The following is a 24,838-nucleotide window of genomic DNA, read 5'->3' on the forward strand; positions in this document are numbered from 1 at the left end:
TAATTGGCTTTGAGGGGTTAATTACTTCCAAGGGGCGGGAGGGAGCGCTGCCCCTCCGGGGCCTGTCAGAACAAATCAAGGCCGAGGTGAGGCTTCATCCCTGCTTTAAAAAAAAATTAAATAAATAAAATGGAATGTCACCAACTCCAGATTAGAAAAAAGGGATAAATTGCACCCAGCTCTTGCTCTGGTGCCGAGGAAGGTCAGGAATAAATCCTGCAGTGAATCTCCCCCTTCCTACCACACATCCCATTAAACCTGTCTCTAAGGACACTCTCCAGGTAGCAAAGCTCCCAAAAAAGAGCTGCTTTGGTTGCATTGTCAACACAGAAATGACATTAATGGGATTTCAACACCTGTTAATGGGTTTAAATACAGAAATGGATTAATGGGATTGAAGGGGACAGGAGCTGTTCTCCCTTTGGTCCCACAGCCCTGGTCTGGGATGGGTGGGGGGTGCTCAGGTGGTCCCACAAACAGCAAAACCTCTCCTTGAATTGCTGGGTTACCCTGAGGGTTTGTTCTGGCTGACAGACAACCCCAGGGCTGCCATGGGCAAAGGAGTGAGGGCTCAGCTCCTATCCAACTGCCATGAATCCCAAAAAAACCTCCAGCTGTTTGTCAAGGGAAGAGTTAAAAACGGGGCAGCTGCTCCCTCTGAATGCAACCCCTCACCTCCTTCCAAAAAACAAGGAGCAGGAGCCCCCCAGCCCAGCTCTGCTCCACACACACATTAGAAAAATAGAATTTTTTTATTGAAATTCTCCTTTTCGCTCCAGGGAGTTTTCTTCTCTCTTGGAATAGAGACCAAGCAGCGTCTCTGGATTCGACCTGTGCCTGCATTTCTGTCAGGATCGAGAGTTAAAAGCCAACTGGTGGATCTCTAACTCTAGAAAAGGCTGCGTACAATATATGGCTTTTGCACCTACATCCAACGGGGTCTTGCGGGTTGGGAGCTTTGGGGAGCTCGTTTGGGACAAAGGCAGGATGGGGAGGGTGGCGTGGGATGAGGGGACAGCCAGGGACCACATGCAGCTGTGCACAAAGCCAGCCTGGAAATCAGCACGTTCCCGCTCTGTGGGATCCTTTGGTTCGGCTTTGGGACGCCCCAAAGCTCAGCCCCGGGGTTTGCTCCCCACAGGAGCGGTGTGGAGCCTGCTCCTGCTCTCCCAAACTGCTCCTGGCTCCTCAAAAATGCTCCTGAGGGGCTGTGCTGGCTCGTGGGCTCTGAGACGAGGCCTGGGTGAGCTCGTGGGTCCCAGCAGCTCCTCCGTGCAGGGAAAACGTCCCCCTCTGGAGCTGCTTCCACAGGGAAGGAGAACTTCCACCTGTAGCCACACTGCCGGGGGACATGGGCCCCCACCATGGGCTGGAGCAGCAGCTTGGCCTGGTGCTGTGGCTGGGGAATTGCAGGGAGTTCTCAGGGAGCCACAGCCACGTGCGGGGACATTGCACAGCACGGCCTTGCAATCCCACAACCTCAGGCAGGATCCCTTGGTCCATCCTCCCTTGGGAAGGCTGAAGATTCCATCCAAGGACAAGTGGAATCCTTCCAGGGCTGGGATTTTGGGGACACCCACCCGGCCTGAGCAGCTCGACGTCCCCAGGAGAGCCTGAGGGGACACAGAGATCCCATTGCACTTCCCAGGAGGGCTGGGGCAGCCAGAACAGGAGCAGGGATCCCCGGGGCAGGGAAGGCACCCGTGTCCCCAGGCTGGCCAAACAAAAAAAGCTCAGCGGCGGCCGAGGACCTGTGGCGGCTCATGCGGGGAGTGACCAACAGCTACAGCGGCGCACGGAGGGTTAAAAGAGGAGCCACCCACTGGGTGGAATTAGGCAGAATCTGGGAGGACCGAGCCACTCCTGACCACGGTGCCCCCTCCGTGGTCACCATCATCTGGGGAAATAATCCTCGGGGACCCCCGAGAGGTTGCGGAGCTTCAGCGCCGCGTCCACGGTTCGGATGTAGCCGCTGATCGCCTTCCTCATCTCGGGCGTGTAGGGGTCGTACTCCAGTTTCCTCAGGCCCGAGCGCTTGAAGTTGCCATCCTTCTGTCCCTCCACGCACAGCAGCCTGTCCTCGCAGGCCGTGACGCCCAGCAGGGCCACCATCCTCTGCAGCTGCGCGAACAGGTCCCGCTTGAGGTCCTCGAAGTGCACCACCAGCACCTTCTTCCCGTAGCGCAGCCAGTCCAGCGTGTGCGTCGCCCACCACGGGGCGTAGTTGGCCACAAACTCCGGCCACTCTGAAGGGGAAAAAAGGCAGGAGAAGATGTGTGCTGGAGTTTCACCCGATTGGAGAATTTTGGGTGTGGGTTAGATGGGTTTTTTTGCACCTCCTTCCTCGCGAGTCTGGGTGGTTTTCTCTATCTTGGCTCCCATATATCGCCATACACTAAAAGCCCAAATTTAAGTTTTTTCACCACACGCTTCTAACCAACTCCACACCTGTAATCCCAGTGTTAATGATCAATTTTGGAAGCTCTCTCCACAGCCTCAGTGTTCTCTTGAGGGTCTGTGCCTTTCAGCACAGAGAATTTAAAATTCTCAGCATCCAGGGCTCCAACAGATGTGGGTGGATGTTCCCTGTGTCCTCTCCCATCCCTGCTGGAACATCTCAATTAACCTTCCGGCTAATTGATCCTACTATTCAAATCAGGTGGTGAGAGGGATGATGAAACACCGATACTCAGCCGCATTAAAGCTCCAGGCATCTCCCTCTTCTTCGTGTCCTCCCCACAAAACCAAGGCCTGATTAACAGCTGGATTGGGTTTGGCTCCCCTGGGAATCGTTAACCACAGGATGTGTTCCATTAAACAGATCCAGGACAATTCACCTTGTGTAATCACAGCACATAAAACTTTGCTTTGGAGCCGCTCCAGGGACGTCGTAAAAATCAATGCCATGGAACCAAACAAGGGTTTGGCCTCTGCAGGGCTGGGAATGGGCTGGGGGAAATGGGAAAACATCCCCTCAGCACTGGGGGTGAGGTTGGGATTTTTTCCCCAAATTTGCCCCAAAATTAGTTCTTGGGAGAAGAAAATAATTTGGAGAGTAGGGCTGCAGGGAGGGCCAGGAATGGGACCCTCATGCTCCATGTTCAGCAGCTTTTCCAGCTGGGAATGGAGTCACCAACCATGCAATGGAAAATCTCCATTTTAACCTGACAATTAACCCATCGGCTAATTACTCCACACATCCTCTGGAAAGAATTTGGTGATGTATCTGAAGTGCATCCAAACAAGACTGTGCTGGCGTGGTCCCCTCTGGATCTCCCTCCCCTCGGAGAGACGAGGCCTGGGACAAGCTGGGGAGGGGGCTGGGGTTGGGAAGGCTCAGGGGGTCTCTGGACAGGGATTGGGAAGGCTCAGGGGGTCTCTGGACAGGGATTGGGAAGGCTCAGGGGGTCTCTGGACAGGGATTGGGAAGGCTCAGGGGGTCCCTGGACAGGGATTGGGAAGGCTCAGGGGGTCCCTGGACAGGGATTGGGAAGGCTCGGGAGGCTCCCTGTGGTGCTGGGATTCCAATCCTGGCTCTATCCACAAATGGATGGGGAAAAAAGTCAACCAAAAGGCTCCTGTGCCACCACAGTGGGGACAGTGCCAGCCCAGGGACACAAAGCTGAGGAAGTGGGGGACACCACACCCCGCTGTTTTTTTGGGATGGGGAGAGCAGGGCTGGGCTGTGCCCAGCACCGTGAGCACATGGAGATAACGAAATCCAGGCACATCCCAGCCACAGCAGGCAAAGCTCCCCTTAAATAAACTCGGAATTAAGGGTAGCAGATGTTCAATCAAGCAAAACATTTTAACTCTTTCCAATGAAGTCAATCCCACAACAGCAATTTGGAAATTGCTGTAATTAAGCAGCCTCTGGCACGCGCCTGTGCGTGGGAAAGGTGGTGGGTTGGGGAGCAGCTGGACACACGGAAATAACACCTGGATCCCACAGGGGTGGGCTGGGCACTGCCACCACTCCCTGGGCACAGGAGATGCCCATCCTTGCCTGGCCCAGCCGGGTCCTGCTGTCCTGCTCCATCTTGTCCCACCCAACACGGGAAGCCACGACCATCCGCGGTCACACCAAGGGATGGCCCCAAAGTGGTGGCACAGCCCAAGATCCCCCCATGGACACCCAACTCCGGCTCTGCTGGGCTTTCCCAACCAATTTCCAGCTCCAGCAAGCAGGGCTGGAGCTGTCCCAGGGGATTCCCTCCCTACCTTTGCCCTTCCAGTGGGCGTGGGCGGCGAAGCCGATGTGCCCGCCGTACTTGCGGTTGAACTCGGCCATCAGGGCCTTGTAGGGGTTGCGGATGAGCAGGATGGCCGAGTCGAAGGACTCGATCTCCTTCTGCCCACTCTCGTGGGTCTTGATGCAAATGGTCCTCCCACTCCTCCAGTGGTCCCGCTCGCCCTTGAATCCTGCCCGGAAAGAGCTGGGATTAATGGGACCAACAGGGAGCTGGGAATGGGGCTGAGCCTGGGGGAAAGGAGGCTCAGGTGGCACCTTGTGGCTCTGCACAAATCCCTGACAGGAGGGGACAGCCGGGGGGTGTCGGGCTCTGCTCCCAGATAGGATTAAAGGATGTGGCCTCAAGCTGTGCCAGGGAGCTTTAGCTGGGATAAAAGGGAAAATATCTCCCCCAAAAAGTGATCAATCCCTGGCACAGCTGCCCAGGGCAGTGGTAGAGCTCCCACCCCTGAAGGGATTTAAAAGCCGTGTGGATGTGGCACCTGGGGATGTGGTGGCCTTGGCAGTGCTGGGGGAGCAGTTGGATTCTCAGAGGACTTTTCCAACCCAAAGGATCCCACAGTTCCATGAAAGGGAGCGTCACAGGGATATCAGGTTGCAAAATCCAGTTGCATGATGAAAGCAGCTGGGGCGTGAAGGAGGACTTGCATCTCTCTCCCAGATGGAAATAATTTATTTTCCCATGTTATGAGTCTCATAAAATTGATGAGTGGGTGGCTCACAGGCACAGGGGCCCCTCAGGGTGACACCTCCCTGGCCACACTCAGCTCTTGTGCCTGTTTTGAGGGGTCAAGGGCAGATTTTATGGCTGTAACCTCCCTGAGCACAGCTGAAACTCTCCCAGTAATAAAGAAATGGGAAATCCTTGTGCCTGTGGGGCAGTGGATCAGCCCAAGGTGGGGGTGATGCCACGGGGGTCCAGAGAGGAGACCCTGCACTGAGCACAGGGCTGAGCCAGCATCAATCCCAGCCCCTGGCATGCACCTGGAGTGGGGGATGAGCTGTGAGGAGCTGTATTCCATCAATTAGAGAGGTGTAATTGGCTCTCAGCTGTGGATAAATCTGCCGGTTGCCTGGATACCTCCTGGCCCCTCCGACAGGGAATGAACACGGATCCCACGCTCGCGTGGCTCAGCAGAACCCAGCCAAGGCTTTTCCCACTGCTGCTCCCTTCCCTGGGATGCTGCTGCACCCTGGGGGCTGGGGCAGTGCTCCCTCACTGAGCATCTCCCTCTCTGCAGGGCTGGATTTGGCAGGAATTGGGAAGGAATGTGCTGCCTGGGGTGTTGGGAAAATCAGGATTTAGGGAATAGCCTGGCTACAGACCCCAGCAACCACAGATACAGATCCCAACTCCACCACAGCTGAGGAGGAACAGAGAAATTCCTCTCAAGGCCAAAAAAAAGTGCAGGAATAACCGGAGAAACCTTCAAGGTCTCCAGATAAAACTGCTGTGAGTGATTCCAAACTGGGGGAGCTGGCAATGGGGTGGGTTATTAGAACCAGAATCCCAAAATGCTTTGGGTTGGAGGGGATCTTACAGCTCATCTCACTCCAACCCTCCTGGAAAGGGCCACCTTCCACTCTCCCAGGCTGCTCCAAGCCCTGTCCTTGGGCACTGCCAGGGATGGAGCAGCCACAGCTTCTCTGGGCAACCCTTTCCAGAACCTCCCCACCCTCCCAGGGAGGAATTCCAGGACACTCCAGCCCAAACCACCCCATGGAGCAGCAGTGGTCACACCCAGCCCTGCTCCACCCTTCCTGCAAGCCCCTGGGATGTCACCAGGGCTGTCCCCAGCTGGGGTGGCACCCCAGGACGTGCCACCTCACCTTTGTTGTAGAGGGAGCCATCGAAGTAGTAGCTGCCGGTGTAGAAGCCGGTGGCCAACTCGATCAGGTGCCGGGCCCAGGTGTTCCCAGCTCCAGGAAAACTGGCCAGGGCCACCAACTGCTTGGCACGGCTGGGCAGGAACCTCCTGTCCATGCAGCGGTTGTCTGCAGGGAGGCACATCAGGAACGTGGCATGGAAATCTGCTTTTCCCACTGGCATGTCTGGGGGAATGCCGCCTCTGCCGGGAAAACGCTGGGGAAGGGGTGAGGAGGTGGCTGGGCAGGGAAAGGTGCCCTGCCTAAAGCTTAGAGGGACATCCCAAAGGGTTCTGGACACTTCAAAAGGGGCCTAAACACCCGAAAAGCCCTAAGAGGATTTTTCCAAAGAGTTCTGTGTCATTCCCATCTGTGTGCTTAGGGAAGAGTGACTAACAGGGATTCCTGTGCCAAGCAACGCTCCTGCTTTTTTGATGAATCCATGAACAGCATTTCCAGCACAGCCCCAAACGCCAAAGCGTCGTGACAAGACTGACCCCAAACCACCCAAATTTAGGTCCTCCCTTGCACCCTTCAGCCCTTTCCTCTCCCAGGAACAGTTTTCCTTTCTCCCAGTGCTTCCCTGGCTCCCTGCTCCCGCTGCTCTCTCGGGAATGTTCTGCCTGATCACAGCCTTTTCCAGGGCACAGTTTTCCCTGGAGCTTGTCCCCTCTGGATAGCAGACTCCCATGGGATCACAGGAGAAGCTCTGGAAAGGAGGAATCCTGCCCGACCAGATGGAATCTACCGTGCCCCACTGCCGAGTCAGGCAGCAGCCACAGCTCACCCGGGGAGCGCCGATTTCCCAGGGAATTCAAACCCGCTGGTTTTTAGCGGGATGCTCACGCTCCCTGCCGGCATTTTTTTGGGGGGAGAGGTGGAGGAAAAGCTCACCCTGCACTTGTGTCTGGTAGACCAGCAGGAAGTCGGCGGAGCCGCAGCTCTCGAACTCCTCGGCGGCGCATTTGTGGGCGCAGAGCTGCTCGTCCTCGCGCTCGTGCAGCGGGAACAGCGTGCTGGGAAAGCCGCAGCGGCACGTGGTGCCCGCCAGTGCTGCCAGCGGGAATTCCTGCAGGGATGGCCACAGGGAATGGCGCTGGCACCCACCCCCCACCGGGGCAGAGCCTTCGCCCCCCGTACCCGCCCTGATGACAGCGCGGGGTGGTTTGTAACATCCTTCCAATTCCAGAATCCTTCCAATTCCAGCATCATTCCCATTCCAGCATCAGCATCATTCCAATTCCAGCATCATTCCCATTCCAGCATCAGCATCATTCCCATTCCAGCATCAGCATCATTCCAATTCCAGCATCAGGATCCTTCCAATTCCAGCATCATTCCCATTCCAGCATCATTCCAATTCCAGCATCCTTCCAATTCCAGCATCCTTCCCATTCCAGCATCCTTCCAATTCCAGCATCAGCATCATTCCAATTCCAGCATCATTCCAATTCCAGCATCCTTCCAAAACATTCCAACATCATTCAAGTCCCAGCATCCTTCCAGATCATTCCAGAATGATTCCTGAACATTCCAACTCTGTTCCAGACCATTTCCAGCATCCTTCCAATCCCAGCATCATTCTATAACATTCCATCATCCTTCCAATTCCAGCACCATTCCAGACCATTTCCAGCATCCTTCTAATCCCAGCATCATTCCAGAACATTCCAGCACCATTCCAGACCATTCCCAGCATCCTTCCAATTCCAGCATCCTTCCAGACCATTTCCAGCATCCTTCCAATTCCAGCATCATTCCTGAACATTCCAGCATCATTCCAGAACATCCCAGCACCATTCCAGACCATTCCCAGCATCCTTCCAATCCCAGCATCATTCCAGAACATTCCAGCACCATTCCAGACCATTTCCAGCATCCTTCCAATCCCAGCATCATTCCAACTCCAGCATCTTTACACCTTATTTCCAGCATCCTTCCAGCCCTTTCCAGCCTCCTTCCAACCTATTTCAAGCATCATTCCAGACCATTTCCAGCATCCTCCCTCCATCACTTCCCACTGCCAACTTTTCCCTCCCCTGCTCAGAGGCACCACGCCCCCGGATGAGACCCCTGGACCAGAGCAGGACCCCATGGGGCTCCTTTAAATGTCCCTTCCAACCTAAACTCTAATTCTGGGATGTTCCTTCCCAAATTTTCTCAGAGCTGCTGCTGGCTCTACTCCCTCCCGTGGCAGGGACACAAATCCATTTATCCCTTTTTTTGGATACACAAAATGATATCCCTCAACTGGGTTCAGATCTCCCGGCGTGAGTCTGACGATGATGATGGAAACAAAGATGAAGAAGAGTTTATCCCAGTACCTTCTCCGTGCAGAAATCCACACATTTATCCACGGACATGTTGAGCATGAGCTGGCTGGCGGGCAGGGCGATGGAGACGTTCTCCGGCCGGCGGAAGCACCCCCGGAAAATCGCGCTTCCATCTGGGGGGGAGAGAGAGAGAGAGGGTCCCCAGTGACACTCCAGAAATGACCCTGCTGCCACTCCGTGTGGCATTCCCAACTTCTCCAGTGGCTCCTGGCCCCTCCGGCGGTGCAGCCACATTGGATAACGCTCGTCTGGCTGCTGACGGAGCAAAATCGGAGCAAAACGCCAGCAGCAAAGTCAGGGATATTTTTTTTTTTCTTGGCTGTTTTTATCAGCTCCATGATCCCAGGGATGGAGCAGGGGCAGAGCCAGGGAGGAGAGCAGGGCCAGGTTTGGTCAGGTCTGGAATCTCATCCCTGGTCCTTGGTGCCCTCAGCCCCTGTGCCTTCCTGGTTGTTGCCATCCCCTTTCCCATTCCTTGGATATGAGGAAAGGTGAGCAGGGAATGTGGGTAATTATAGAGCTGCTTAATTGGGGGCCAAATGAGGGAGCAGCCTCAGCTCTGTCTGGAATTCCCACACATCCTTCATCCTGCAACACACACAGGAGACACTGAGGGTCCTGTTTGGCCGCGGGGAGAGATATCCCCACACAAAGTCTCCCAAAATTCCCTGAATTCCAGCAACAATCCTTGGGGCTCCTCATTCCACCCAACCCCAGCCAGCAGCACTCCCAAGGGGATTCCTCATGTTTGCAGGAGCAAAACTACCCCAGACTCAAGAACCGCTCTCCGAGAACCTCCATGGAGCCACGACCCGGCTCGGGAATTCCATCACCAAGGGAAGTGCCCCGTTCCAGGGCTGAGCTGGGAGCAGCCTCCAGCTTACACCTGCGGGCGGATTCCTGGGCCAGCTCCAGGCGGTAGATGGAGAGCCGGTTGATCCCGCCGCAGGTGTTGCTCCGCTCGCCCTTGCATTCCATGTTGCACTCGGATTCGCTGGCGTTGGACGCTTGGATCTTGTGCCCGCAGTAGCACTCGGCCCCAAATTCCAGCCCCGCGTACAGGTACCCCCTGCCGAGAGGGAGGTGGGATCTCAGCACCCATCCTTCCCTTTTCCTTTCCATTTTCCCTTCCCTTCCCTTCCCTTCCCTTCCCTTCCCTTCCCTTCCCTTCCCTTCCCTTCCCTTCCCTTCCCTTCCCTTCCCTTCCCTTCCCTTTTTCCTTTCTTTCCCATCCTTTCCTTTCCCATTCTGCAATTCTTTCCTATCCTTACTCTTTTCTAGTCTGTTCTATCATATTTCTCCATTCCATCCTATCTCCTATCCTACCCTATTTTCCTATCATATCCTAATCTATCATATAAAATCATTTAATTTAATCCCAGTTCATCCTATCCTATCGTGTGGGAAAGGATTGATGGAGCACAGGGACTCCTGGAGATGGTGGGGAAGGATTGATGGAGCACAGGGGTTCATGGAGATGGACAGGGACTCCTGGAGATGGTGGGGAAGGATTGATGGAGCACAGGGGTTCATGGAGATGGACAGGGACTCCTGGAGATGGTGGGGAAGGATTGATGGAGCACAGGGGTTCATGGAGATGGACAGGGACTCCTGGAGATGGTGGGGAAGGATTGATGGAGCACAGGGGTTCATGGAGATGGACAGGGACTCCTGGAGATGGTGGGGAAGGACTGCTGGAGCCCGTGTGCAGGGATTGATGGAGCGTGCCGGGATCCATGGAGCCCCCGGCACCATCCCTACCGCTCGGCGCAGTTGTCCTGGCAGCGGAACACCGTCATCTTCTTGTAGTCGAAGAAGGACATCCCGCGCAGGGTCCTCTGCCGGGTGTTGTCCTCGTAGCAGCCGATGTACCGGGCTGGGGACAGAGAGGGGACAGGGTCACAACCCACTGATCCCACCCCTCTTGATTTTTCCCTAAAGGGGGATGTGCAGCAGCATTTCCTGTTTGTTTGCTTTGCAAACTCTGAGTCCAAGGCAGGCAGGGACACCTTCCACTATCCCAGGTTGCTCCAAGCCCTGTCCAAGCTGGCCTGGGACACTTCCAGCTGGGGTTTCCCCACCCTCACAGGAAGGAATTTCTTTCAGGGTGCCATTCCAATTCCAAGCCACACTCTGGGATAACATTTCTCACCTCCTCCCTGCTTTTCACACCTCCTTGGGCTCCCTGACCCAGCTCAGCCCATCCATGGTGTGCCCCAAGCACCGACCCCCTCATTCCCAGTTATCCCAGCACAGCACAGACCCACCAGCGCTGGGGCCACCTTCCCAAGCCAGCCTGGGGGCTGAAGAGGAGGAGGATGGAGAGAAATGTGCCAGATCACTCCAACCACCAGAGCCATAACTCCCAGTGACTCCACACGGCATTCCCACAGGGATGAGCAGGTCCTGGCAGCTCAGAGGATTCCAGTGGGTGTGGGATGGCTCCAGCCACTTGCACGGAGCTGGTGGCTGATGTGCATTACCTTCAATCCAATGCTCCTGACACACGCGTGCTGCCACTTTTTGGGAAGTAAGCCGGAATAATTAGGGACAGACGAGGACACAAGAGAAGGGGGAGGGTGGGACTGGCAGTTTGCAGGGAGAGGTGGACCTCTCCAGGAGGAATTTTGGAGCCTGCTGCAAACACAGCTGTGAGCAGACACACACATGCACCCAGTGATTGTCATTAAATTCCCCAAGCATCCCATTTTTTCCAGAGCTGGGGATATAGGGATGGCTCCAGCTGTCTGCCTGGGGTGGCTGGTCCCTCCATCCTCATGGAACTGCGTGGTGGGAATGGCTGGACTTGTCCAGGAAGGCACCAGAGATGGACATGGCTGAGGGCTGGGGTCTGTTCCTGCTTCCCTTGGCTTCCCTGCCTAAAATCCCTCCTTGGCAGGAGGCAGAGATGCCCCTTCCCACCAGGATTTGCATTCCCATGGGGATGAGGCCTCTCCCTGGCAGACAGGGCTGTTCTCCACCCACACCTTCACCTGACACTGCCGGGAGAGGGGGGAGGAGGAGGAGGAGGAGGAGGAGGAGGAAGAGGGAGCTGCACATCACGCTCTAAAGCAGAGCTGATTTTTGGAGCAGTATTCCCTCTGGAATGGTTTCACGTGGCAGAGCCTCCGCAGCCACCTCGTTAAAGCTGTCCCCACTTAATTACCAACACCATAAAATCCACCTGTTCCTGCCAGATACCCCAGTGCTCCAGAGGAGCAGGGAAGTGAGGGGGAGCTCCACAGCCACACCAGGAACACCGGGCACGTGGGATTTCTCAGGCTGCTGAATTTCTCCACACCATCCCACTCCGGAGCTGCCAAGATGCTCCAAGGGGAAAATGATATTCCCAGAGCAGCTGGGAGCAGATAAAGCCACGAAGGCCAAGCCCAGCATCCCATCCCTGCTGGCAGTGTGGGTGAGGTTAATCTTGGAGCACACGGGACATATGGCCCGGGACACGGGCACTGCTTGGGGTCTTTATAGGGACAGACAGCCCAGGCTCAGGGACCATCTGCTGAGGCTGCTCTGAAGTCAGTTTGCATTGTTGGAGACACGTGGCCACCAAAACACCTCAGAGACCCCTCGGAGTGGGGTCACAATGGAGGAACCCCTTTAGCTCCTTCTAAGCAGGACAAAATCCCGTAAGCACCACTTTTCCTTTGGCTTCCATGCCTGGACCCTGCATCATTCCTGGAATGAACACAACCACATCCTGCTGGAGGAGGAGGAGCCCTCCATGCCCTGGGAGCAGCCCAGGTTGGGGGGCTCAAGCCTGGACCCCTGGGAAAGCCCCAGTGTGCTGTGGGTTTTGGGGGTTCCTGCTGGAGTCCAGCCACCCGAATCCCACAGAATGCACAGCTCTGGCTGCCTCCAGGATAAATAAATGCCATTTAAAAAATCAATAGGAATGATTCTATTTCCTTATCCTTGATCATTAATAATGGAGCCACTTGACAAGCCCCCAGCCAGGCAGGGATCTCCTGGCTCCAGAGGCCACAGCCCAGCCCTGTCTGCACTTCCATGGCAATCACAGCCAGGCCCTGCCTCAACACAACACCCACACAAACCTGGACCTTGTGTTGATTCAAGCCAACAGAATGAAAACTGAATTTGGCCCCTGGCAGAGCCAAAGGGTGGGAGGAAGATGGGGCACAGCATCCCCCCAGCTGCCACCCCCAAAATCACCTGTAACAGCAAGGGGGGACTCGGAGCTCGGAGGGAAAAGAGTGAAGATGGAAAAATAAAAGCACATTGTTGGCACTTGGGGAGGGAGGAGTTGAAAAAGGGAAGAAGGAGGGAGAAGATCCTTCTGGAAATACTCTCTGGGCTGATGTTCCCCACAGTAGGGTGCTGCTCCCCAGAGCATTCCCGTGGGATATGGGAAGAAAATCTCGCTGCACCAGCGGCGTGTGCACGTGATTTATAAATAAATAATCAAATACACATTTCCCTGGGGGATGTGGCAGGGATGCACAACCCCAAATACCTCGGACACCACTGCCCCAACTCACGATGTCCCTCTGGGAGAGGCAAAAGGAGAAATCTTCCTCCTTGGGACAGCACTCACCTCTGTCCTCCTCCTTCTCGCGGCCGCTCCTGGCCCTGAGCGCCCGGCTCCGAGCGCCGCCGTTATCCCGGGATTTTCCCCTGTCCGCCGGCTCCTTGGAGGTGCTTTTGAACCAGGGACCGTGTCTTCGGCCTCCTGCCGGCATCGTGGCTGCCGCCTTGAAGCCGCGGCTGAGCTGCATCACCCCCAGGTAGGGCAGCCCCGGCCCCTCGGCGGCCGCGGGGCTGCGCGGGCTCCCCGGCACCGTGGGCTCCCCGGAAAAGCCGGAATGCAGGAAAACCAAGCTGCCGGCCGCCAGGTACAGAGCCAGCAGAGTGAAGAAACGCACGGGTTTGCGCCGAAAATACCGCTGGAGTTTTAGCAAAAGCTTGGCCATAGCGTCTTCATCCCTTCCCCGGCAGCCGGCGCCGCGGGGAAGCTGCTCTGCGGCTCCAGGGATGCTCCGAGGAGGGGATTATCCCGCCCGGGTTGGAGGTGAATCCCGGCGAGAAAAAGGGGTGAGGGCTACAGGGCGAGGTCGTGCAAAGCTGTTTGCCCGACCCTAAAAAGTCTTGGAGTGCTGGGGAAGGTGGATTTTGAGTCCCCGCGCGGTGGCCGGGGTGCTCCAGCGCTGGCTGCCACCTCCAGCCCCGGTTTATTCTCCTGCCGGCAAAGTCCCCCGGCTGTGCCCCGGGGACTGCGCTGATGGAGGGATCATGTTAAGGAAATCGGGGCTTGAAGGTGATTTGAAAGCCGAGCAGCTGCCGCAGCTCCTCGCTCCCGGCGGCACCGGCTCGGTCAGGCATCGCTGGGATGGGAACGGCCCCGCTGCCCTTTCAGACAAAGAATGGAAAGTGCCTGGAATCGCCTGGAGCCTGGAATGCTGCCTGGCACCTTTTTGTGTAAGGAAACCCCTTTCAGCTCACTCCCAGGGCAGGAAATCTCCACCTGCAAGTCAAAGAGAGAGGCACACTCAGGAAAGCGTCCCAGCACACGGGAGGGTGGTGGCCCTGTCCCTCCAGGGGGTGAGGAAGGCCACCCGCGCTCTCCATCACCTTCCAGCCCTGGAGAGGGGCTGCTCCACCTCTCCCAGGTGGGTAACTGAGTGCAGCGGCAGCGATGCTGGTGGGGTGAGCCCAAATCCCAGAGCCTCTGCCTCGCTGTGCAGGAGAGGTGCTCCAGGATGGCTCTGGGATGTGGAAAATTCCCAGTTTCACCCCAGTTTCACCCCCAGGAGGTTGAGCTGTGCACACACACAGTCTTGCACCCCTAGATCCAAACATCTCTGCAGCAGCAGATCCCAAATGAACAGTGGGGTGCTGCCAGTGACCATTCCAGCATCCCATGGGGTCAGGAGCATCCCTGGGTGTCCCTCCAGTCCCCAGGGACAGGAGATTGCCATGAAATCCTCCACCTTCAGCCAAGAGCATTCCCATTCCCACCCTGTCACCAGGAGGGTGCTGTCCCAGGAACACCAGGACCATCCCTGGTGGCTCTTGGCACGGGAAGGGCAGAGATGGGAAGTCCCCTCCAGCCCCACTAAGCTGGATTTCTCTCCAATTCCAGCTGGATTTCTCTCTTTCCAACCTCCCAGCTATGGAAGATTTGCTCCAGCCCTTCCTGGGAAAATTCCACGTGGGAAATGCCCCTGCTGACACATCCCAGTGCCCGGGCTGTGCTGCCTGTCACGGTCTCATCTTATTTTCAGAAAGGAGACGGAAATAAATGGAAAGACAAAGTGCCATTAGTTTAATGGCCTCTATGTTCCTGCCATCTGTCTTCAGTTGATTAAATAAAAAATATTGGTGGAACATATGGCATGAATTATACATCAATATTTTAATTTGGTTTCCCAGAGTGGTTATTCAGATACCTCCGGCTCTGCCGCGGGAATTTTGTGGAGGTCAGGGCTGGACAGGTTGGGGCAGAGCAGGGGAAAGGCACAACCCCAAACCAGCCCTCCCCAGCCCCGCTTGGAGCCAACACAGCTGGAGTAAAGGCTGAGTAACCTCGGAGTAGCAGCGGTTTGGGTTTCTCATGTGCAGGATGTGGCATGGCCAGGGAGGGGGGGCTGTGCTGGGAGAGCAGCCCCCAGCCCGGTGGTCCCGGGGGGTTTTGGCTGCTCTCCTGCACTCCCTGGCCAGGATTTTCTGCCTTTCCCTTAGCCAGGAGAAATCCACCTTGCCGGGGTTGGGGTGGGAGCTGGATGCGGGGTGGTTTGGGGAGCAAAGGGAGCATCCCCAGGGCTGTCCCTGCTCCCCAGTGTCCCCAGTGCCACCCCCCTCCTCCCCTCCCCGGCTGGGCGCTGCCAGGCTCTGGCACAGCATATAAAGAAGGGGCTTAAATTACTCTCATTAAGCCATCTGGAGCTCATCCTTCTCCATCATGAACTGCGGAGTCACAGGTCAATTACTGCTCATTTGCATATATTCCATTAATGCTTCTGCTAATTGTCTGGAGCACATAATGGGCTCGGCTGGGGCTCCCGGCTGCTGGGGGCTCAGGGCGGCGGGGAGGGCGGACACCAGTGCTCCCAGTATGGACACCACTGCTCCCAGTGTGGACACCACTGCTCCCAGTGTGGACACTGGTGCTCCCAGTACAGCCACCAGTGCTCCCAGTGCAGACACCGGTGGTCCCAGTATGGACACCAGTGCTCCCAGTGCGGACACCGGTGGTCCCAGTGAGGACACTGGTGCTCCCAGTACGGACACCGGTGCTCCCAGTGCGGACACAGGTGCTCCCAGTATGGACACTGGTGCTCCCAGTGCGGACACCAGTTCTCCCAGTACGGACACCGGTGCTTCCAGTACGGACACCAGTGCTCCCAGTGCGGACACCAGTGCTCCCAGTTCCAGCAGGGGCTGGGGGATCGGGAGCTGATGGATGCAGGAACCATCCGAGAACGCCATTCCCTGCATCCCCCGGATCCAACCCCGTGCATCAGCGCTGGGGCGAAGGAGTGGCCACCCCCTGTCCCCACTGCCACCGTCACCCACCACGGTGTCCCCAGGAGTCCCACCCTGCCCCCAGCCCCACTGCCCGAACCCCGCTGCCAGCCCAGCCCGCGGCGTGGCTGGGGGACAGTGGTGACACACTTTTGTCACCCAAACTAATGAAGCAAACGGGGACAGTCCCCAGCCTGGCCTTCCGGCGGCTGCTCGGGAAAGTGCTGGGGCAGCAGGGAACGGAGGGAATGATCCGCCAGGAATGATCCGCCAGGGAACGATCCGCCGGGAATGATCCGCCGGGAATGATCCGCCAGCCTCGCTGGGCTACGACCCGCTGTGATCCATCCCCCTGCCCGCAGCCCAGGGGAGGGATCCAGCCCTGGGAGCTGCAGTGTTGGGAAATTCCCCCTGGCTGGCAGTGCCAGGGTTGGGGAGCCCCTCCCTGTCCCCCCCAGAGCCGAAGCACAGCTGGGGGCGTTTCCCAGGATGCGGGTCCAGCCGGGATTGGGGAATGCTTCCCTGCCTGCATCCATCACCACCGTCCCCGCCAGGAGCCGAAATCCTCATCCCACCAATGGAAAACCCGGCTCTGCATCAGTATAACCCCACCGGGAGCCAAAATCCTCATCCCAGCCCCGAGAGACCCGGCTGAGCATCGCCCCACACCCAACCCACCTCCCTGAGCAGTGAAATCCTCCATAATTTCCCTGCTTTATCCAGGTTTATCCATCCCTCTGCGCGTGGAGAGGTGGGAACAGGTCCGGGAGCAGCATGAATGAAGGGCCCATCAATTATGGATTTGGGGCTTGTCTTCAAATTGCTCTGCAATTATTGTGCCCCGAGGTCCACTTGTCCTCAGGCACCACCTCCCATCCGAGCAGGGCCAAACACCCTCACGAGGCTCCCCCAGCCCGGGAGAACAATGGGCCCATTAAAACCAGCAAATTAACCACCACCAGAATTCCATTAGGAGGAGAAGGCGACGGGGAATATCCAATTTCATCCCCTCATTAACATTATCACAGGGACCGGGAAAGAATAGGGCTTGAAAACAGAGGGGCGGTGACATCAGTGGGGTGACCCCATGACGCAGGGACTGACCTCGGTCCCACGCCACGGGACGTGGGGACAGCAGGTTCTGCACCCCTCTGGGCACCCTTGGGAATGCTGGAATGTTCTTCTGAGCCTGGAAATGCAGTGAAAGACCCGGGGGATGGGGTAAAAATCCCAATCCATGAGGTGCAGGATTTATGGCACACAGGACCGAGGGCATGGAGGTTCCCTGGACCTGCTGTCACCAAAAGCCACCCACCTGGGTGCAGGGAACAGCAGAAAGCCTCATGTCCCTCCATCCCAGAGCGGTTCCTGCAGCTCCACATCCTCCCCAGCACCAACCAGGGACACCAGTGCAACCCCCAGGGACACTGGGCACCCTGGGCACTGCCATCCCTCAAGCCCTGTCCTGCAGTGCAAGCCTGGAATTGCTGCCCTGGCAGAGGTTGGGTGCCCCAAGATCCCGGGTGGATTTGCCCATCCTCTTTTCCAGCCCCGTGGAAATGGATTTTCACCCTTTTCCACTCTTTAAAGAAGCAGCAAATGAGATGCACGGGGCTGAATTTAAACCCCGTTATGGGTGGGGATGAAGCTGAGATAAACCAGGATTATTCCATCCCAGCAGGATGGAATAACACCTTGGAGCATCCAGAACCTTCCAGTGCCTCTCCCAGGGGCCAGCTGAGCACGGGGAGCCGTCAGTCGCCCACAAATCAAAGCCAGGTTTGTTTATTCAGCTTCTCTCTGCCTTCATTTTGCTGAGAAATGGATTTGTGCCTCCTCTCCTCTGGGGAAGCCTCAAAAGCAGCTGACTCAGCAGCTTCCAGACTCATTCCAGGAAGCTGCACCAGGATCAGCTCCTCATCCTCAAGGGTGAGACAATTCCCAGGCCTGGGCTTCCACTAAATCCCTTCCACAGGCCAAAGCAGCAAGGGATGCAAAGGAAAAACCTCTCATTAGGGATTTATTGGCTCAATTGGAAGATCCAGGGCAGGATTTGCCCATCTGCTGGTGGATTTTTGTGGGGGATTTCTAAGGTTTGCAAATCCTCCTCCTCCTCCTTGCTGGGAGTCCATGGAGGAGTTTGGACTGCAAGTAGGGAGCTGATTTTGCTTATGGGTAAAAACTGATTTTGAAATATTCTGGGGGTTTATTGATGTCCTCAGCACTTTCCCAGGGCATGAGGCACCGAGATCCAGAGGGATCCAGATGGATCCAGGATTCATTCAGGGCTGCCCCAGACTAATTGATTAAGGTCCCTAAAAGGCTCCTCTGAAATGAGGTCGTGCTAATTGCACAACCTCTTCTCAGTGCTCCCTGTGCTCTCCAGAGGACAGAGCCCACAGGGCAGCAGCCCCGTTTCTGCCAGGGCTGAGCTATAAATAAAGCCAGGAACATCAGGATGGATCCTGCCCTGGCTTATTCCAATAACTGGACAGAGCTACACCAGCCCAGGGCCTGCAGCCTGGCCAAGAAAGGCAATTTTGTTTAATCAAGTTATTTAAGGAAGCTTAACCCCATTTTTAATTATGACATTGAGCTGCCTGGCATTGCAAATTCCCATGGAGGTCCCAGATCTCGATCTAAGGGATGCTGATTCCTGCCCAAGGGATGCTGATTCCTGCCCTAAGGATGCTCATCCCCACCCAAACCCCACAGCCACGGGCTGGCACGGGGTGGGATCACCATGGTGGTGGTGGGATTTTGCTGTGGTACAGAGAATCCCAAAACCAATCCCAGCTGGGGTGATCAGGCTGCTCCAGCCCCGAGAAGCAAAGAAAAGTTGTTGCCTCCAGGCCACTAATTCCCAGGTAATCCCATCTCCATGGCTCTGCTCCTTTGCTTGGATATTCTCCTCCACAATGGCCCAAGTGGAGCTGAAAATGCGGGAGTTTTTACTTCACGTTCTGCTCCTCCACCCACAATTCCATCAAAGCTCGTTCCAGGTTCTTGGAGGCTGAATTCCCCTCACAAGTGTGAAAAGCAGCTCATAAAGAAAAATGGTTTAAGTCATGAATCATTTAAAAAGCACCCGGCACTGCCGAAGGCAGGGAAGGAAATAGGGGAGGAAATAGCCCTGGATTGCTGAGATTCCAGGGAGAGGGTCCAGGGAATTGTGGAATGATGGAAATGAGGTGGCACAGCGGGGATCCAGCTGTGGGACTCGGTGTTGCCCTCCCAGCATCGTTAGCATTTTCATTAATTAATTAATCTGCAGCCACCCCAGGGGTCCGGGCGATCCAGTTCTCTGCAGCAGCATTATCCCATCTGCCCGGGGGATTTTGGGTGGGGCTGTGAAAGGAGCGGGAAGCTCCCTCCTGTAGGATCAGGGTGATTGAATTTGGGTGCTGGGGAGCAGGATCCCAACCTTCTCCCACCACATCCCTGCCGGCTTCCAGCATCCCTCCCTGAGCATTCCTGCTGCGGGCATCACCCCCATCCCTGCGCCCAGGGCTGAGAAATCTCCATTTCCCCGATAATTCCCTATTTTTGGGTGACACACGGCGGTATTTGGGAGAGGCCACTCCGGATGGCGGGGTCTCGGTGACACCGAGGGATGCTCCCAGACTCCCTCTCCCGTTTCTTCCCACCCTCCCGGCGCTCCAGCCCTTGGAAAGGTGATGTAATTCCTTCAGAGGACGCCGAGTGTCTGTGACAGGGTTTAACCGAAGGAGTTTAAATGTCTCACGTTCCGGGGGTTTCATGCCCAGCCTGCAAAATCCAGTTACGGTTTTCAACCAGGCTTGGGCAGCCGGGATGTGCATCCCAGGGAGCCGGGAGGAGGAGGAGGAGGAGGAGGAGGAGGGCAGGAGGAAGGCCGGGGCTGTTCCCCAGGGAAGCACAGCTGGATCCCAGCCAGCTGCTGGCTCAGCAAAGCTCCCCCCAGCCGGAGCTGCCTGAATCCCGGAGAAGAGGGTTTAGGATACACGGGATGGACTTTTCCAGAGGCAGTGCCGGGGCTGGCAGCCACCCCTGGGGGATGCCCGGCCCTCCCTGCGCTGCTCATCCTCCCCAAATCCTCTGGCCACTCCATCCATGGCCACCTGCACGTCCCTGTCACTGTGGAAAAGCATTCCTGAGCCGCAGCTGCCGGCACATCCCGTGCTGGCAGCTCCTTATTCCAGAGAAAACCAGGATGCTGCTGTTTTCCTCCATGTGCTCAACGAGGAGGAACAAACCCCGCAGCAGCCAAAGGGTTTGATCCCGAGGTTGTGAGCATCAGAGCCCAGTCCTGGCTCTGGGATCGATGGGAGCTGATGAGAAACACCAACAGGAGATTGTCCCAAGTGCACCCAGCAGGACCTGCCTAAATCCCATCCCGATGGGATCCAGGGGGGATTTGGGAAGGGTGACCCCCCATGGGAGCACCCGGCACGTCCAGGCCAGGATGAAGCCCCCATGGACTCCCCAGGTAGGGAAGAGCAGAATCCAATCTCCCCATAAATCCCACACTCAGGTCTGCTCCACGGAGATTTGCCTCAGCCCTCGTTAATCTGGGATTACAGCAGCACTGGGGCAATTAACTAACGAGCTTTTCCAGCAGCAGACAATGCCTCGCGCAGCCCACACGGACATTAATGGAGTGAAAAGGAGGATTTCGTGCAACACTTCCTTCAAAACCTCCTTTCCCAGGAGAGCTGGTTCCTTTCTTTCCCCTCATCCTGCAGCACGAGGGAGAGGGAGGCCGGCTTTGGGAAGGATCTGCCATTCCCATGGCTTATCCCTCAGCAGGAGCAGATCCTCCTGTCCCACGCTCCTTCCCCAGTCCCAGGAGGAGCTCCTGGCTCCGGAGAGAGCCAACACTTTGGAAGGACAAATTCCCACCCCAGAGCTGCCTGCTCTGCTCAGGGAGTCCCTGCTGGTCCAAGGGGGTCGGGAGAAGCAGAGATTTTCCCAGGACTGGGGCTGAGCACTCCTGGACCCTGCCTCAGCCATGGGAATTGTGACTCTGGAGCTGCTGAGGCTCGTCCCAGCTTTCCATGGGGAAAAATCCCCCAGAAGAATGGAGTTTTTCCCTGGGAGAGAAAATCCATCCCCAAGTCCCTAAGAGGAACCAGAGGTGGGTGTGGGGTTCCCATCTGCCAGGACCCCAAACATCAAGGACCCTAAAACACAGGGATGAGCCCCACTGGAGCCAGGCACCTGCAGCCCTGATGCTGCAGCTGGACTCGGGTCCTTGAGCACCAGGATTTGGGAAAGGCATCCCAAAAAACAGAGCAAAACCCCCTGGGGAATTCTCTCTGGGCCTAATAACTGCGAACAATATGTGGAATATTTTAATGTAATGTACATAAAAACCACGGTAGTGGCTAATAATATAGATAAGAAAATAATAAATATAAAACCGTAACATCTGCTAATAATATATAAAATAGATGTAATACAATCTATATAAAACCACAATAATTGCTAAGAATAGCTATAATATAATAACATATATTTAAAAAATCTAACAAATCCTGTCTTGGAGGATTCTCTGGAGCTCAACAGCTTCGGATATTCCAAGGGAAAGCTCTTTCCCAAGGCCAGGGAAGGGACAGCCCCTTATGGAGGATAACTCCCGGGTAAATTCCCAGAGGAAGGAAGGATTCAGCACTCACCAGATGAGAAGGTGCAGTGGGCCAGGGCCAGGCTGGGTGCGGGCACCCCGAGGCTGCAATTCCCAGTGCCAGGCTGGGATTCCCAGCTCTGCATTGCCAGGAAAGTTTCTTTAATCCTGCCTTGACGGAGGCCGGGGTTTATAGGGCTCAGCTCAAGGTTACCTTCACGCCGTGCTGCAACTGCCTCTGCTCTCCCTGCTCATCTTTATGTTAAATTATTCCCCGAAGTTGCCAGCATGGATGTGGGAAGAGGAAAATAAACAGGGGAGAGGCTTCTGGCAGGATTACATTCCCTTATGCTCCTTATTTCCCCGGCGGAGATGTTCCCGCACAAAGTCTGGGAAGGAGGATGATGAGGATGAGGATGAGGAGAGCTCTCTCCTGCCTGCCTCTCTCAGCCAAGCAAAACCCTTCCTAAACCAGCAGAAACCAGCGAAAAATGAAAAATCCCTGCCGGGATGAGGGAGGAATCACCAACTCCCGCCCAGCCGCGGGGGACGCGGTGCCCCCGCAGCTTCCCCAGGCACAATTCCACAATTCCCGGCGGGCCGGGCTCCTGCCGACCCCCGCTCGCCGAGCTCCCTGGTCCTTTTTCCTCCTATTTCTTTAAATTTGATTTTCCGCCTGGGGGCTGAGGGGTGGTGTTGTTTTCTACTCTTATTTTTTCGGTTGTTCATTTGGGATTGGTTTTTTTTCCCCCTTTAGCCCCGGTTTCAATGCTCTCCCCCCGCCGGCAGCTCCTCAGCCCCCTCCCCCGAGCCCTTTTTCCTCTTTTCCCTCTTTTTCCTCTTTTTCCTCCCTCGCTGCCTCCCGCTCACCGTCCCCGGGCCCTGCTCCCGGCCGCTCCATCCCTCGCTCCATCCATCCCCCGCTGCCTCCATCCGCGGCCGCCCCCGGGAGCGGCGGGGCCGGGGGGGCGCCGGGCGCTGCCCGCGGCCCGGCCCCGCTGCCGGGGTGGGCTCGAGGGTGCCGGTACCGCTCGGGGAGGGCGTTCCGGTGATGCCGGTGCCGGCGGAGGAGAGCCCGGCCCGGCTCCGCCGCTCGGCGCTGCCCGCAGCCGCTGCCGGCGCCGCTCCCGAGCGTCTCCATCCAGCGGCTCCGCTCCCTCCGCCGGCTGCCGCCTTAACTCCTTCCCTCCCGCCGCCCCGCAGCCCCCATCGGGTCTTATTTTAAATTTTTAGTTCTTGTTTTCCCTGTTTTTCAGTGCCGGGAAGCAGCTCTCGGGTGGTCCCGGCCCCGCTGCTGCGCCCAAGGGGAGGAGGGATGCTGAGGATCTGGATCCCCCCGGGAATCCCGTTCCACCCTCCCGGCACTCGGATTATTGAATGGAGGCAGCAAGGATTAAACCTACATTTAAAAGATAAATAAATAAATTCAAATATATAAACGCATATATACATATGTATACATGCATACAACATATGCTACATATGTATACATGCATACATGTATACATAGCTACATGTATAAATGTAAATGCATATACATGATCTAAATAAGCATTCTAAATGAATATATCATAGCTAAATATATCAAAATAAATAGATGCATAAATATATCATGGGATATATCTGTGGGTATATTTGTTTGCATATGTGGATTTTTTTTTTTTTTTTTTTTGGTGCTGTCAGATCCGTTAAAAATTAATTGCAAAACTTCCCGAACCTGGGAAGAAGAAAAAATCGCAACTCAAAAGGGATTAACTTGAGCGGGAATTTTTTTTCCCCCACCCTGTTTATTGCCAACTTCAAGCGCTGGGGGGGAGGATTTTTGGGGGTTCTGGTGGCAGCTGGGACCCGCATCCCCTTCCCGGTGCCGGCTCTGGTGTGATCCCAATCCCGCAGCATTCCCGGTTACGATCCCAATCCTTCAGCATCCCCGGCTGTGGCGCACAACGAGTCCCTCCAGGTGAGAAGAGAATTCCAAACAGCTCCAGAGGAATCGCCTTCCCCCAAATCTTTGGGAAGCTCGGCTCCCAAAGCCACATCCAGGGACGCGAGCGGGGAGCGCGGAATTTCCCGGGCGCCAGGAGAACGGGGGTGTCCAACACATCCCCGGGGGTTCCTTCATCTTGCTGGGGATCCCCGTTCCTGCTGGAGGCCCTGCTGGGAAGGCCATGCTGCACCAGAAGGACCCAATTCCGCAGGGTTTTGAGGGTTGTTTATATCCCAAAAACACCGAGGTTATTACCGAGCGACTTTTGACATTGGCCTGAAGTGTCCCCAGATAAATCCCTACGTCAGGGACGCTGGATTTTGAGCCAAAAGTGATTGTGGAGGTTCCTGGCATCAGCCTTATCCAGGGAAATGGAGCCAGTGGCTCCCAGTGCCCAGCACCGGGGTGGCTTTGACTGGAAAAAGGCAAATATTGGGTGCCCACCTTGGTGGGGACACTGGAGGGACAGTCCCCTCCTCCCCAGCACTGCAGCCCTCGTTATGGGCGCTGAAAAACCTTCTAATTACCGGGAAAAAGAGGATGCAGTGCATCATAATATTGAAAAAGCTGCATCCAATCTCATTTGGAGGATTAGGAAGCGCCAGCACACCCACACAAATAAAAAGTTGGAATCAGGGTGGCTGGAAAGATCCCCAGCAGAAAGGTCAGAGTCTCCAATTGAAATGGGATGCCTGGTGCTGCTCTGCTCTGCTCCATAATGAGTCGGGGTGTGGGAAAATTAATTTGGGATTGAAGTTACATTTGGGGCCTTTTGGGATTGGAAATTCAAGGGGATTTTGGGTTTTTTTTTGTTTTGTTTTGGAGTTTTTTTGTTGTTGTTTGTTTGGGCTTTTTGTGGGGTTTTTTGTTTGGTTTTTTTTTTTTTTTTACTTTTTTTGTTTGTTTGTTTTGTTTTTTGTTTTGGGTTTTTTTTGGGGGGGGGTTTGGTGGGTTTTTTTTTTGGTGTTTTGTTTTGTTTTGTTTTGTTTTTTGGAGGGGGGGTGGTTTTTTGCCTGGGGGTTGCAGGGTACCTTTTCCAGAGGTTTTGCCATCTTCCCAAGGATGAGGCTGTGCTTGCACTTCCAGGTCTGGGTTATTATGGAGGTGACATCCAGGGAAGGGCAGGACAAGGGCCCTCATTTCATTTATTGATGTTTTTCTATCCCTGCTGACCTCCCAGGGTGCAGGTGGAAAATGTCCCTGCAATCCCGGTTTTCCCGGACTGGGGAGCTGGGCTGAGGTATCGGGGAGCAGCTGATTAAACATCAATAATTAGCAAATCTTGCACTCCCAGTGCC

The 24,838-nt window shown here is 55.7% G+C and overlaps 1 protein-coding gene across 2 annotated transcripts; it reads right to left on the reverse strand.

The window, feature by feature from the left end:
• Positions 1-733: 733 nt before the first annotated feature.
• Positions 734-22,813, reverse strand: WSCD2 (WSC domain sialate O sulfotransferase 2). 2 transcript variants are annotated; one of them, XM_077787223.2, is made up of 10 exons: positions 22,424-22,813; positions 21,606-21,942; positions 13,022-13,948; positions 10,213-10,327; positions 9,336-9,520; positions 8,443-8,564; positions 7,013-7,187; positions 6,083-6,247; positions 4,222-4,422; positions 734-2,246 (listed from the first exon to the last, which is right to left on the reverse strand). In XM_077787223.2, exons 3-10 carry the CDS (start codon positions 13,395-13,397, stop codon positions 1,894-1,896), a joined length of 1,692 nt encoding a protein of 563 aa, XP_077643349.1. In that variant the 5' UTR covers positions 13,398-13,948; positions 21,606-21,942; positions 22,424-22,813; the 3' UTR covers positions 734-1,893. The 2 variants fall into 2 exon arrangements, with proteins under 2 accessions (XP_077643349.1, XP_021400344.1); XM_021544669.3 differs by lacking the exon at positions 21,606-21,942.
• Positions 22,814-24,838: the final 2,025 nt, after the last annotated feature.

The sequence above is a fragment of the Lonchura striata genome, chromosome 15, assembly GCF_050655825.1.
Source record: "Lonchura striata isolate lonStrDom1 chromosome 15, ASM5065582v1, whole genome shotgun sequence".
Lineage (NCBI taxonomy): Eukaryota > Metazoa > Chordata > Aves > Passeriformes > Estrildidae > Lonchura > Lonchura striata.

Coding starts and splice junctions, on each gene's coding strand:
- WSCD2 (XM_021544669.3), bottom strand. CDS start 13,397: ATGGCCAAGCTTTTGCTAAAACTCCAGCGGTATTTTCGGCGCAAACCC. Junction 4,423..6,082: donor TGGCTCCCTCTACAACAAAG/GTGAGGTGGCAC, acceptor CTTTCCGGGCAG/GATTCAAGGGCGAGCGGGAC. Junction 2,247..4,221: donor CGCCCACTGGAAGGGCAAAG/GTAGGGAGGGAA, acceptor TTTCCCCTTCAG/AGTGGCCGGAGTTTGTGGCC.